Genomic DNA, 14,600 nt, shown 5'->3' with positions numbered 1-14,600 from the left:
TTTCTTTTATATGTGAATTACTGTGGTCAGCTCTGGTGCCCCCAGCATAAGAAGGACAAGGACCTGTCGGAGTGGGGCCAGAGGAGGGCCACAAGGATGCTTAGAGGGCTGGAGCACCTCTCCTGTGAAGAAAGCCTGAGGTAGTTGGGGTTGTTCAGCCTGGGGAAGAGAAGGCCCTGAGGAGACCTTACAGCAACCTGCCAGTGCCTAAAGGGGGCCTACAGGAAAGCTGGGGAGGGACTCTTTGTCAGGGGGTGTAGGGGTAGGACAAGGGGGTAATGATGTTAAACTGAAACAGGGTAGGCATAGATTAGATATGAGGAAGAAATTCTTCACTCAGAGGGTGGTGAGGCCCTGGCACAGGCTGCTCAGAGAAGCTGTGGATGCCCCATCCCTGGAGGTGCTCAAGGCCAGGCTGGATGGGGCTTTGGGCAGCTTGGTCTGGTGGGAGGTGTCCCTGCCCATGGCAGGGGGGTGGAATCGGATGGTCTTTAAGGGCCCTTCTAACCCAACCATTCCGTGATTCTATGAAATTTCAGTCAGGACAGCAATAAAAGCCCTCATGGAGGGGAAGGTCACCTTGCCTTGCCTTTTCCTCATGGTGTAGCCTGGCAGTGGTTATCTCACCAGCTGGCCGACTGCTCCAGTGGGCTCCCTGATGGCTCCTTCACTTTGTGTTGTATCACTTTTAGTCATATCACTTTGATTTCAGTGGGTTAAAAAGGAAAAGGTGACTGTGACTGCTGCTGGCAGGGCAGACAGGACCCTGACATAGGGGCAAGCTGGCTCCAATTATCTACAGTGCCAGTATTTCACCCACCAGCTTTTGAGGAAAATGTGTGCTTAACTGTTGTCAGTGCAGAGAAGCTGGCAGACTTGAATTATGTTGTGTGAATACCTGAAGCGTAAAGGATTAAAGAATTATCAGTAGGCAGCCAAGGAAAGTAAACTCATTTAAAAATAAAAAGGGGGGCGGGAAGGAGGAGACTGTTGTAATTGATTTATGATACAGGAATAACCTGAGGGCACTGAACAGGATTCAGGAAAACCTAAAAAAAAATAATAAAAAAAATCATAGCCGCTGTCTTTTGGAAACTGATGTGTTTGTTTTGTTTTGTTTTGTTTTTTTCCACCTACTGGGTTTTCCTTTGGCTCTTTTGCACCCTGGATGCTCTCTTCATCTTCCTGAAGCAAAGCACGTTCAGCCTCCCCCATGGTAGGAGCCTTACAGGAGAAACGAATTTCAGTCCGATGTTATTTTCCATGGTCACCATTAAATTCTGTTCTTCCGTTCAGTTTATGATTTGGCTATTGTCTAAGGTTTGCAATTTCAGAAGGCCAAATTCCTAAACTGAACAAACTATTTGGTGCAGTAAACAACACGAAAGATTTGAGGACTTGTAAATAAAGAAGGTCTGAAACCTTGTACACTCAGAGTTGTTAATACTAATAGGAGTTTGCGCCAAAAAGAGAGAGGGAGAAGGAAAAAAATCTGGTAGAAAGGAGCTTTGGAGGTAGTAGCTGTATTTTAGATCAAGAAGCAAAAGACAAACAGATCTATGAGAAGTCAGGCTGAGACAGACCTTGCAAAGGGTGCCAAACAACCAGCAGCAAGAAGTTCTGCAGCCACCCTCATCAAGGTAGGCGAGGGAAAAGAACGGTGTTGTTTCGAAGGAAGCTCACAGCAAAACACATTCCTGGTTGCCCGACACCTTTTGTCCTTAATCTTCATCCTCCAGCATTCCCAATGCCTTCCCTCTCACACCCACCCAAGGACAGCAGCAGGGCAAGGGGGGAAAAATGACCTTGGCCTGCACTGATGCACAGAAGGTTTAAAATAAAATAAAATAAAATGGCAAGAGAGGCTCAGCCTCCATGCTCTACAGCAAGTAAGGGCTCCTAAGCTCAGCCACTTTGGGCACCAGCAAAAATGAGCACCGAGTGTTTGGAGTTGTGCTTTGCAGAGCAAAAACCACAGCAGCAAGGCATGGCAGGGGGGGCAGGGGCTGGCCAGCCCCACAAAGAGCCTCCTCACACCCCTCCTGAGCCCTCTCCAGGCTTTTTTTAGGTTTAAAAACCCTAAAAATCCTATCTGTTTAAAAAATATACACAAAAACCAGATTATTTTTGTCATCCAGACCGAGGTAATGCTGTTCTCAGATGGGCCCTGAACCACACAGCACTAATGAGGAAAAGGATATTGTGCTACAGTGTGTTTTATTGTTTCCTGATTTTTTTCTTCACTGAATAACGAAGAAAAAAACCTAGAAAATTAATCGGTAATTTGACCCAAACAAAGCTTGCCACAGCCTTCCAACATACATTAAGCCACCTACAATCAGAATGTGAATTAGTCTTTCATCTCTAATTTCAGTAAAATTAACTGCTCCAGTAGTAGCATGTGCTGCTTTGAGATATAATTAAATTACCTTGGGGGCAGCAGTCTGAGCACAGCCCATTTTATTCCAGTCTGAAATATTTACCCAGGGAAACAACCCTGAGCGAGAAGTTACTTGGCTACAGCTGTAATGACTGCGCTGCTCCATTTCTGCTCCGTGCAGAGAAGGCTTTGTTGTATCCAAGTCCCTCAATACCTAGCCACACACATTTTTGGAATATTTCTGTGTACCAAAAGCCCTCCAGGATCCTAAAGCAGGCACCATCAGCTAGAAAGAAAACTAGTTTCAATCTTCCAGCTCCCCACGGCCCCCATCAGCAATAAAACTCCAAATAAAGTTAATATTCTAGCCAGTTTTCTACATTCCACTACCTCACCCTTTATTTCAAGGCTTTCGCACTTCTGTATCTACAGCCCTGGCGTTACAGGACAGCATGAAAAGAGGTAAGGACAGCTGTGGAAGTTGCTTAAAGAAATAAGCAGTCAGAAGACAAACAGAGTTCTCAGCTATTAACATTTATTAAAAGTTTGACCAAAGTAGCTTTATTCCCAAATATTGTTTACAAAAGTCTAACAATTCCCCCATGTAGTCAAAGATTAATAAAAGAACTGAGATGGCATCGCATTAGTGCATAGAAAGCAAAACTTGTCTACAATAATCAAAAAAAAAAAAAATCAGAACTGGTGTAAAACTGAGGTTTAATACTTGAAAGCAGTTGGTAACATCACAGGCAGAGCATTCACAAGCATGTATTTTATCTGTGCACGATGTTGAGATGTTGCCTGCAGTTCTGCCTGTTCCTCTAGGCTGAAAATTTTCCTTTCTCCCTCGGAGTCAGAGCCCAAACTACAAAGCTGCTTTTTTCCAAAGCAACTGGCTGACTTCTGTGCCTGCCCAGCTGGGCAATTCTAACACGAAACAGCTTCCCAGCAGCTCTGCAGTTGCCACGTTTCGCAGTTTTCCTCCTGGACAGGCCAGCTCTGAGCTGCCATTAGCTCCACGGCCTGTCTGTATTTGCTGCCCTCCCTTTCAGCTTCGGCTGCTTAGGATCACGGACACTCCAAACGCCCGACGCTCCTTCCAAACCTCATTTCACCTGAAGGTTTCAGTTTGAAGCGGTTGCCTATTGCAAGCCGATTCCCGAACTGTAACCGAGCGAGTACATCCAGCTTAGGACAACGCTAGTCCAAAGAACACAGAGGAACTGCGAGCAGTAGGGCTGGATATCGCGTACCCAGCCCACGCCGGCCAAACCAAACATCCTGCTATCCTTCACAGGCCTGTTAGGCTCGGAACAGGAATGCGTAAGAAATCTAATACAAAGCCGCACTGTAGATAAAACGGTGCCAAAGCTGCTTTCCCTTTCAGCCCAATTAGAGCTTTTTGCTTTGCTCAACCAGTTTGACCAAGTTCTCTTGGAAGCATCTTGAACTGCAAAGAACCATGTGAAGAGCTGGAAGGATACTCGAGCTTTATTACAGCAACGGTACAACTGCCCCGGTTTTGTTATGTACTTAGGGACACTAACGAGCCTTCAGAAGCAGAATTTCAGTATTGCAAAGAGAACCCTTTCCTACATTCCAGCATCTTCCACAGAGACTTCAGTGCTCCAGCCCTTGCTTCCAGCTGTACTTAGCACACCTATCCTTTCGGAAAATGGAGTACAATGCTCCCAGATTTTACCGTTGTAAGAAAGAGAAAGCGAGCCAAAACAAGGCGCAGAGATCCAACCAAAGCAAACAGAGCACGGAGAAGTAATAGCAGTTTAGGATTATTCAAGCAGTACAGACACATTCCTATAGAGCAGGCACACAGCTGAAGAAGGGAAAGAAAACAAACATCAGAACACAGCAGTAACTCAAACAGATTTGCTTTTTTGGAGGAGGTGTTACAAACACGACAGAAGTACTGGTGCCATGGAACAGTAATCCCTCAAAGCTACTCAATTCTCTTCAGACTTATGTGGGGAAACCAAGTTAAAGGTTAGTAAAACAACTCTATCGTTATGCAAGTCAGATCTGATTATCCATTAACTGCTCATCTGCATTTAGTGATTCAAAGCAAGTCTTCAATCTTATTTTGGAACCATCATCTAATATAGCTGGCATTTCTTATTTCCCAAAATGTTTAACTCAATATTTATCTATTAACTAATAGCAACCTGTTGACTCGTTACCCAATTCCACTTCAACCGAGTGATCCAAAGCTCTGGATCCCTATTGTTGATGCACCAAGTACAAACCTCACCACACCATTTGGGGCTCACCTAACCAGTGTGCATTTATCACATCACTCTGGGAAACGCTCCAGTACGTTTTCTAGCAGACACCCTCTAAACATCTTCTACCCCAAATTTGAATTCAAAGCCATCAAACACGACAGGTAAACACCATGCTGTTTGAAGACAGTCAAGTACCTGCCAGTTTCTCTCAGCTTTGAAATAAAAACTGAGCAAGATGCCATAACGGGGGGTCCTTCAGGGATTGCCTCAAAGCATCCTCAAATTTGGTTTTGGAAACGTGACTATCAAATGTTCTGCAATGTACTGAAAGCCATTTAAATTGAACTGTTTAACCATTAAAGGTCTCTACATGACAGTTAACCAGTCCCCCAAGGGAAGCATTTTCAGATTACCATCAGAAAAACATGTACAAAACTAACTGGGAACCCACTGTAATTCTGTTGCTCATGCAAGTTGTTTTTTTTTCTGTTCACACTATTTCCTCTCGCTATCAGCAAGGTTTTTGGTTTACTCAGTGCACTATAGAATGCACCATACTGCAGATGTTACCATGCAGTTGTGCTATCTTATCTAGAAACCATCTTTAAAGAAAAAAAGCACCGCAGAAATGAGATTTTAAGGCTTAGATACAGCTAAAAGTAAATCCTCAGCTGAAATTCATCACTCTACCCCAAAACAAAAAACGTGAGTATTTGCTTCACAACTTCTGAGCACTGTAAGTATTCATCCTTCTTTTTTCCCACAAGGCCTGTATGTAGGTTTTTCTACAAAGTTAACGTTAACCCAAAGAACACAGAGACATAGCATTGAACTTTGTTTTAATGGTCTCAAATTCTGTGACAGATTTTTGGTCAAGTTTCCATTTTTAAAAAATTTATCGGTTTTAAAGACTAATAACTTAAACTGCCACGAAACAAATGGTCCACAAACATTCCTTTCCTTCTGAAGCTTTTACGATGCATTGTAATCATTAACCAGTCTTTTACTATTAAACTTAAATGGCCAATTGAGACAAACAGTTCTGAGACCGTTCTTCCACCACTGATTACGACTGAGGTGGCAGCTGATGTACAGAATTTTCATTTAGCCTTCTGGGCCTTCTGGGCAGACTTTGTGACCTTGCCAGCGCCACCAGCCTTCTTGTCAACTGCCTTGATGACACCAACAGCAACCGTCTGTCTCATGTCACGCACGGCAAAACGACCTGCGAACAGAGAAGTGGTTTTTTATGACTTTTGTCTCATGCTACACATCCCACAGCATTATCTACATGGCACCAACACGCAGCATTGGCTGAGCAAGCAGCTGCTGCTCTAGGACAGTAGCTGCATGTGACTGCAGCATTAACATCCAGCTATGTCATCTAGAGAATACCCCCCCAGTCCCACCAAAGTTCTGGTTCCATTTTTAAGTTTCAATTGAATTGAGAACTTTTAGTGTTATATTACAGGAAAAACTACATCCTGTTACTGGAAATCAGGCATCTTCTCCAGAGGTCAGCATTAAGCACATTTTAAAGACACCTTACCCAGAGGAGGATAATCGGAGAAGCTCTCAACACACATAGGCTTGCCAGGAATCATGTCAACAATGGCAGCATCTCCGGATTTCAGGAATTTAGGGCCATCCTCCAGCTTCTTGCCAGAACGACGATCGATCTTCTCTTTGAGCTCAGCAAATTTGCAAGCAATGTGAGCAGTGTGGCAATCCAGCACAGGGGCATAACCAGCGCTAATTTGGCCAGGGTGGTTCAGGATAATAACCTAGAAGAAAAAAAAAAAAAAGCAAAGTATGAAGTTAGCACTGGGATAAGTTTGAAAAGCTTCCTACAACAGACTGGTATCTTATAAAGCCTCGACTTTCACTGATTTGCTTAAAGCAAAACTTATCTCAGAACACAGGTCTGTGTTACTTTACAGGTTATCCTACTGCTTTAGAAATTTTTTTTAAAAGCAGATTTCTAATATTTCACAACCCAGGATCTAGATTTTAACATCTTCCAAGAGCTTCAAAAGTCACCTGTGCAGTGAAGCCAGCAGCTTCCATTGGAGGATCATTCTTGCTGTCACCAGCAACGTTACCACGGCGAACGTCTTTCACAGACACGTTCTTCACGTTGAAGCCGACGTTGTCACCAGGCAGAGCTTCGCTCAGGGCCTCGTGGTGCATCTCAACAGATTTTACTTCAGTTGTTACATTGACAGGGGCAAATGTAACCACCATGCCTGGCTTCAGGACACCTGTTTCCACACGGCCAACTGGTACAGTACCAATGCCTGCAGAAGAGAAATGATCTCAGTAATCCAGTGATTATATGCCCTTACGGGCAGAGAGAAAACACTTCCAGGAAGTATTTTACACTTTCTACTTGGTTTTCAGGCAGAAAACTGCATTTGTCTCATGCCTTAGCTGTTAAGTGAGTAACTTGGGAACACGTACCGCCAATTTTGTAGACATCTTGAAGAGGCAGACGCAGAGGTTTGTCAGTTGGACGAGTTGGTGGCAGGATGCAGTCCAGAGCCTCGAGGAGGGTGGTTCCACTGGCATTGCCATCTTTCCGGGTAACCTTCCATCCCTTGAACCAGGGCATCTGTAATGAAGACAGCCCAAGCATCACTGCCTGTCCACTTTAACAGCGTAAAGCTAGAAAGAAGCAATTTATCTCCACAGCACTCATCATATTATTACAGAATAAGAACTCGTCAAGTGCTGGAACTTGATTCTGACCTCCGCACTTCAGATCATTACATTTAAGAGAACATGCACTATCCATTGCACAATTGATCTCTACAATACTGCAAAGTTTAATATCTTTATATTAAGAAATGCAAAACGTACGTTAGAGCTTGGCTCCAGCATGTTGTCTCCATTCCAACCAGAGATTGGCACAAAAGCTACAGTGTCTGGGTTGTAGCCAATTTTCTTGATGTAAGTGCTGACTTCCTTGACAATTTCTTCGTATCTCTTCTGGCTGTAAGGTGGCTCGGTGGAATCCATCTTGTTAACACCAACAATCAGCTGTTTCACACCCAGGGTGTAGGCCAGAAGAGCATGCTCACGGGTCTGCCCGTTCTTGGAAATACCGGCCTCGAACTCACCAACACCAGCAGCAACAATCAGGACAGCACAATCAGCCTTTGAAAAGGAAGAAAAAAGCCTTCATTATAATACCTACACATATGCCACGATGTTAGGGGAACTCCCTCACAGTAAAGCAACTAAGGAAGAGCCTGCCCAAACTCTCAAATCCTTAGCTCTATTTCCCTACCTGAGAAGTTCCAGTGATCATGTTCTTAATGAAGTCTCTGTGTCCAGGGGCATCAATGATGGTGACGTAGTACTTGCTTGTTTCGAATTTCCACAGGGAAATATCAATGGTGATACCACGCTCACGCTCAGCTTTCAGCTTGTCCAAGACCCAGGCATATTTGAAGGAACCTTTGCCCATCTACAGATTTAAAAAAAAGAATTATTCTGTGTTTTTTTCAATACATGTCTGCATTTATTTCAGAAAGACTGTGAACTAGACACAGGCTAAGAGGCAAAAGCTAAAAATAGTAAGTGATCTATGCTGAAAAACGTCGCTGTGGCTTACAAACACTGGCATGGATACACTTGGCACAACCAGTGAGAGATGCCAACTGCTTTCTGTTATTTAACCTGTTGACAGTTTGGCCCTCTTGACAGCTTGTTAATTGCACTATCACCCCTTTAGGATAGATCTCTTAAGACCAAGTCCTACTATCAAGTGTCCACTATGGATTTCTGTTCTTTTACTAACGTAATCCCTGTCAAAATCAGCATTTGAACAGCCATGCAAGCCTAGCATTCACTGCATTTCATTCTGTGATGTGCTCATTGAAAGCTATTTTGTTACTGTACAGAAACAATTAATGTTTGCAGACTTCCTACAGGTACAAGTACCAAAATCGGTAACTTGTTTTTAGAGATAAACGCAGTTGTGATGATTAGGTTTATCTTCAGCTAAATGTATGCCAAGAATGAAGCTGGCAACTCCAGTTGGGTTCTGATTCCAAGGTTCACTACATGGACATAGCTCTGGAGCACCTTCCTTTGCCTTCCATTTTGCACTTCGCAACTTCAGCATAACCAACCACTGTGGTGGATTCCATGCCTTAGCACTTTTTAATTAGGGGGAGAATTTCAATTTAACTGCCTGTAACCCCAATCCATTTCGTAATTTTAATAGTTTTGCAACTTAAATCTTTTTATTCACCCATGCCCACAGCTCTGTTGGCCGTGGGTGTCCCACGCACCTCAGCGGCTTCCTTCTCGAACTTCTCGATGGTCCTCTTGTCGATGCCCCCGCATTTGTAGATGAGGTGGCCGGTAGTGGTGGACTTGCCGGAGTCGACGTGGCCGATGACGACGATGTTGATGTGGGTCTTCTCCTTACCCATTTTCCACGCTGCTTACGCTCTCCCTTGCGGCAGAAAGACGCTCGACACCTGCCGGGTCCCACAAGCAGCCCGGTTACCCCCTGATGGCCGATGGCTTCCCCCACCACCCCCCCTCCTCCCTCCGCAGCGCCTCCCCGAGGGGGCCCTGGGCAGCCCGGGGAGGCCCGGCCGTGCCCTGAGGCCCGCGGCCCGGCCCCGCCCCGCCGAGGGGAGGAGCGGAGCGGCGCGGGGCGGGCGGCAGCGGCCCGGGCGCCCCCCTCCCCTTTCCGAGCGCCCCCCGGCGTCGCCCCCTCCCTCTCCTCCTCCTCCTCGCGGCTCCTCGGGCTCGAGTTACCCCCGGCGGCGGCAGCAGCGGGGCCGGGAGGAGGTGGGGGGGGGGGGGTGCGGCGGGGAGGGCGGGGCCGCCCCGCTCCTTTGTGTGCGTGCCTCACCCCGCCCGGGCCCGCCGTGTCCTCCATTTTGTGGCAGGAAGCGCGGGGCGCCATTTTCCTACCCCCACCCCCCCCAACGCCCCCCCTCCCTCCTTCCTTCCCCGAGCCGTCGCCCCCCGGGACCCCCCCCCCCCCCACCTCCCACCCTTCACCCCGCTCCCCACCCCCCCTCCCCCCCCGGTGCTTCCCCCCCCACGGCCCAGCGCCGCACCCCGCACCCATCCCACAGCGAAGCGGCGCTTCCCTCACCCCCCGCATCCCCTCACCCCCCTCACTCCCCTCACCGACCCCGCAGCCCCCTCCATTCCCCTCACCCCCCCCTCCATTACCCTCCCCCCCCCCCCACCCCAGGCCCGGCCCGGCCCGGCCCGCGGCGGCCGCGCCTCACCTGCACGACGCCGGCGAACCCGGAGCGAAAAAGACCGACGGCGTGAGCGCCGCCCCTTATATACCCTGCGCCGGGGGCGGGGCCTAACCGACACGTCACCGCTCCCGGCGGCCCCGTGGCCACGCCCCCTCCGGCCCGGCCTCGCTGCGCGGGCACAGGGCGGCGGCCCCGGGCCTGGAGGGGAGAGGGGGTGGGGCCGGGCCTGAGGGGGCTGCGAGAGCCCCCGGGGGGGAGTAGAGGCACAGGGGGGGCTTAGTGAGCCCCGGGAGGGAGCTGTGTTGTGTTTTTTTCTTTAAAACCATCTTTTTTGGTCTTTTTTGCAGCCCCAGAAAGAAAAAGTTGTCTCACAAGTCACACAAATGGAGGTAGATGCCTCAGGAGGGGCATCCCAAGGGTTTGTAGCCCAAGTGTTTCAGGCGTGACCAAGGCAGCACCGAGGGTCTGACTTCTGTGCCAGGATCCCAAAGTGCACAACGTGCCCCTCTTCTGTACTTTCATGGGTGAAAGTTTCTGATGAGAGCCACTAAAATGTACCCTAACCCTTTATTTTTGAAACTCTGAGGGCAAGGAGTCACGGAACAACCCACACCATCAGAAATAAAAGCCCTCGTGGTTCCCGTACCTTACCCCCATTCTTCTGAAGTAAGAAAATGCACAGTTTACTCACCTCTAACTGAAGAAAATCCATTAATTACTCAACTCCAAACACACCTTTTTAAGCGAAATTAAGCTGAGAAGATGAACAAGTATTTTTGTTGGCTCTTTTAAAATGATCTGCAAAGGAAACAAACCTACATGGTCTGTTTTCTTCCTTCATACATATATTCCTTTTCTTCTTTCTTGATACACCGGTGTTGTAAATTGTTACTTCACTATACACACCCAACTATAATCCCATTCATTTTTTTTGGCATGGTCTCTACCTGGCAGTTTTAAAACACCAAAACAGCTTGTTTAAAAAAAAAAAAAAAAAAAAAAAAAGCCCCCAACCAACAAAAAATAAGTAAATAAATCAAAGCAAACCACACCAAAAAAACCCACGTGATGAATCTACACTTTCACTTGTCTCCAAGTGTCCCTTAGCTGAGATGCATCCAGCATCAAAATCAGCACAGTAGAGAGAGCAGCAAGCTTAGTACTGCATGGACTGTTATAGAAGCACAAGGTTTCCATTTGCTGTTTTTCCACATGGAAGATTTAAAAAATAAAAGTGTACTTGGAAAGAACAAACAAACAAACATAATTTTGAGAAATGACACGTATTAGAGAAGATGTCAAATTTAGAATATGCCTTTTAAACAAAAACTCAGTTTCACTGAGTAAAACCTGCAAATGTGTTCAGACATCATTAAATAATCTCAGTCATTTTTAGGAGAGGAATAAAGTCATCATGGTGTTATTTCCCACCCCCCCCCTTTTTTTTTTTTTTAAACACAGAAATCGATGGGAGGGGGGGAAGCTAGAGAGGGTTCAGCTTTTCTCGAAACTTACACTCAGGTGTAAAATTCATGAAGGTATTTTATATGAGGGAAAGGGAGAAGGGTCCCTTTTCTTTAAAATGGAAATGCATAATCCTAAAGTGATTTCATGGCTCAGGAACAAGGGGTAAAATTGGTAAGAAAGTTAGCTTTTGGGGGCTCTTATAAAGCAAAGGCGGTTTGTAAACACAGCTAAAAAGCTTTACTTTACACAATTGTTTTGAGTTAGCTTCTGAAATATGTATGCCAGCAGGGGGTATTTTTAATGGACTGATCTGACAAAGTATCCATTCTACAAAAATGTAGTTTAAAATTCTCAGTGACTTCTGCCGCAATGGGGGAGGAGAAAGGAAATGTGTTATTGATTTCTGACGTGGCCCATAATAAACTGCACATTTCTTTTTAAGGGACATGTTTAAAAGACTATTTCATAAATACAGGCATTTAGAACTAGGTATTTCTGAAGACAGCAATTCCTGTCCTACTTACATAGCTGAAAATCATTGAATGTGTTGAACAATCTTTTAGCCATGTCCTAGTTAAAAGCCTTCAAGAAAAGCCTTTTCCCTCCATTTCTTTAATTGAATTTTCAGAAGAATTTTATTATTTCCTCTGTAATCAGTCCACTACATGCTTTTACTCTCTCAACAACTAGTCTATCTTTCATTGTCCATTCTATTAGTGGAACATTCCCATTATCAATCTGCCAAATATTTATACAGCTGGGGAGCTTCAGATATAGGAGTAGCCTCACATAATTCTCTGGAAATGCGTTCTGCAGAATCCTCTCGACTAACACAGATAGGCACATACTGGACTAAATCCTGTGTGCATTTGCATCCATTTAGCCTGTTTAGCCTATTTAGCCTGTTACAAATTTTAGATTCTGCTCATTAGGCAAAACTAATCTCTTTGATAAGAAAAAAAACTTGTGAAGAAACAGAGATAAGAGATTTCAAGAACTCAAGGTCTTTCAGGCTTTGGAGTCTTACTTAGTAAATCCCGCCTGGCTTCAGAAATATGTGGGGAAAAAATCACTCATTCTCCCCTGACCATTAGTGAGCATAGTGAGTATGCTAAACTGAAATAACCTATGTCCAGACATGCCTGAAGTGTAAGAATACATACCAGTGTTCACTAGAGCATCTGTATTGTGGGAACCTATGGAATAACCACTTTTAAAAGGTTCTTGAATCTCAAACAAAGTGATATTAAAATGAAGTTATACTGTCAGTATATCCGAGCCAAATAGTCTAACCTTTAAATATAAACGTTAACTGGATTTTGAGATCACACTAATTACAATAGCACTACTTTTATTTCAATTATGTGACTAAATAGCATGAGGAATGTGCTATAATCTTAGAACACAGTCACAGTCAGTGACATCACACCAGGAAATAAAAAATGTTCTCATCATGTACCTCGAAAGAGTACATACACGTGGAAGTGGCATCTTTCTGATTAGACTCCTGTGCAGAGATGAAGGTAGCCAGCACTTACATGACTGTTTCAACTGCTGTGAACAAGGTCATCCAGGAGTGTAAGCAAACAGACTTCAGAAGCACGAGACTTTAAGCACAGATCTGATACATGTAGTTATCAAGCTCCCTGAACATCGAAGAGGCACTAAGATTACTTGAGGGCACTTTCAGAAGCTGGTGGAAAAGTAATCCCAAGTTATCAATTTTAATTGGTGATTAGCAAAAACCGATTCTGGTACACGGCATTATTCTGTAATACAATTAACCTCATTCTTACTGTGAAATATTTTCTAATCCCAACATTACAATTTTAACTGTATGTACATTAGCCCAAATGTTCAACAAATTATAGCATGAGCACACAGCTTTAGTTCCATTTGTACTTGTTTAATGCATTGGTTCGTAATAGAAATAAAAAGCACCTACATCTGCTATGAAATCCCTTCCCCTACATCATCCTAATACTTACTAGCAGATTTTACACTTGTTTAATAAATATACGAACAATAGAATAACTGTGCTATTCACACAGCAAGAGATTAGACAGAGAACCTACTTAAAAAAAAAAAAAAGTTTAATTGAATTGGAACCACTTGAAAAAAAGCTTTTGAATGTTATTTAGTTCTGTATTAGAAGCTGGTATTTTTATACAAATGAAATCACTTGGTAAAGGGAAGAGACAATAAAATATATACACTCTAAGTTACATTCTCAGGAGAGAGCACAAAATAAACCCCTCCGCTCTTGGAAGACTTGGACTGGATAAATCCCTGAACAACCTTGCCTGATCTCAAAGCTGACCTTGCTTACAGATTCAGAAAACAGGGTTTTATAGTAGAAAGCCTAGGAGAGTGGCCTTCAAACAGTATCAAGAGCATTGCTGGGATAAATAAGCATCTACATTTTCAAAAGTTTCTGAATAACCTAAAGCGAGCCTCTTAAGAAGGTATTGCTTCCCATAAAACAAGATTCCTGGGGGAAGCAGCACTCTTCCAGTTATAGCACTTGCAACTAGTGAAGCACTAATGCTCAGAGGACAGCCTGCTTTTAAAGAAGTCTTTTCAAACCATATTTTATCCTCAGTGCAAGAAGGCTCATCTATGCTGAATGTTTAGTACCACTTGAACCATTACACCACTGAAGGTTTTGTAGCAGAGTGGGCAGGGACGTTCTGGAGATGCTGTATTGAAACCTCCCGTCCTTCGCCAAAACTTCTGTGCTGTGGAGCCCTGTGTTACTGAACTAGAAGAAGAAAACATCTGATTTAGGGTAGAAGTGTTTCAAGTGGGAAGGAATGAACCTCACGTATGGCTGCTTCAGTAAGGCTTTTTTCTTATTTTTTCTTGGAACTGAACAGATACACGTGGACAACTCGAGGACATCAGATTCAAGAGGCAATCGCTGCTTTGGTTCTACCAAGAAGAGACCCTTCACGTATAGCTACCTGACAAAGCTTCACATCCTTCACTTGGGCTAGGCTAATTTATACCAGCTGATGACCTGGCTCCAGGCAAAGAGTTGTTTCTAGACTCTGATGCAGAATAAAGGTGAAGGGCTGACGAACTAACCACCACTATTACAGAGAAACAATGTAATTTGTTAAACTGTTCTGTGGTTTTACATTAGTGTTTTGCAACAGCAAAGAGGCTAGGGCATTTACTCCTTTTCCCTGAATGGGAGCACATTTTCACTGCATCCCACCACATTTTGGACATCCTAAAGGAACGTAACTGATAAGGCCGTCTAGGAGTTCAATT

General features: G+C 44.7%; 1 protein-coding gene across 1 annotated transcript; it reads right to left on the bottom strand.

The window, feature by feature from the left end:
* Positions 1 to 5,442: 5,442 nt before the first annotated feature.
* On the bottom strand, positions 5,443 to 9,951 carry EEF1A1 (eukaryotic translation elongation factor 1 alpha 1). The gene is made up of 8 exons (XM_084283860.1): positions 9,882 to 9,951; positions 8,919 to 9,110; positions 7,910 to 8,089; positions 7,480 to 7,776; positions 7,081 to 7,231; positions 6,661 to 6,917; positions 6,170 to 6,404; positions 5,443 to 5,845 (listed from the first exon to the last, which is right to left on the bottom strand). The coding sequence occupies exons 2-8, from the start codon at positions 9,060 to 9,062 to the stop codon at positions 5,721 to 5,723; spliced, it is 1,389 nt and encodes a 462-aa protein (XP_084139986.1). The 5' UTR covers positions 9,063 to 9,110; positions 9,882 to 9,951; the 3' UTR covers positions 5,443 to 5,720.
* Positions 9,952 to 14,600: the final 4,649 nt, after the last annotated feature.

Source organism: Netta rufina (assembly GCF_964035555.1).
Source record: "Netta rufina genome assembly, chromosome: 3".
Lineage (NCBI taxonomy): Eukaryota > Metazoa > Chordata > Aves > Anseriformes > Anatidae > Netta > Netta rufina.
Note: the sequence above shows the minus strand (reverse complement) of the source record. Positions and strands in the feature narration are given on the sequence as shown.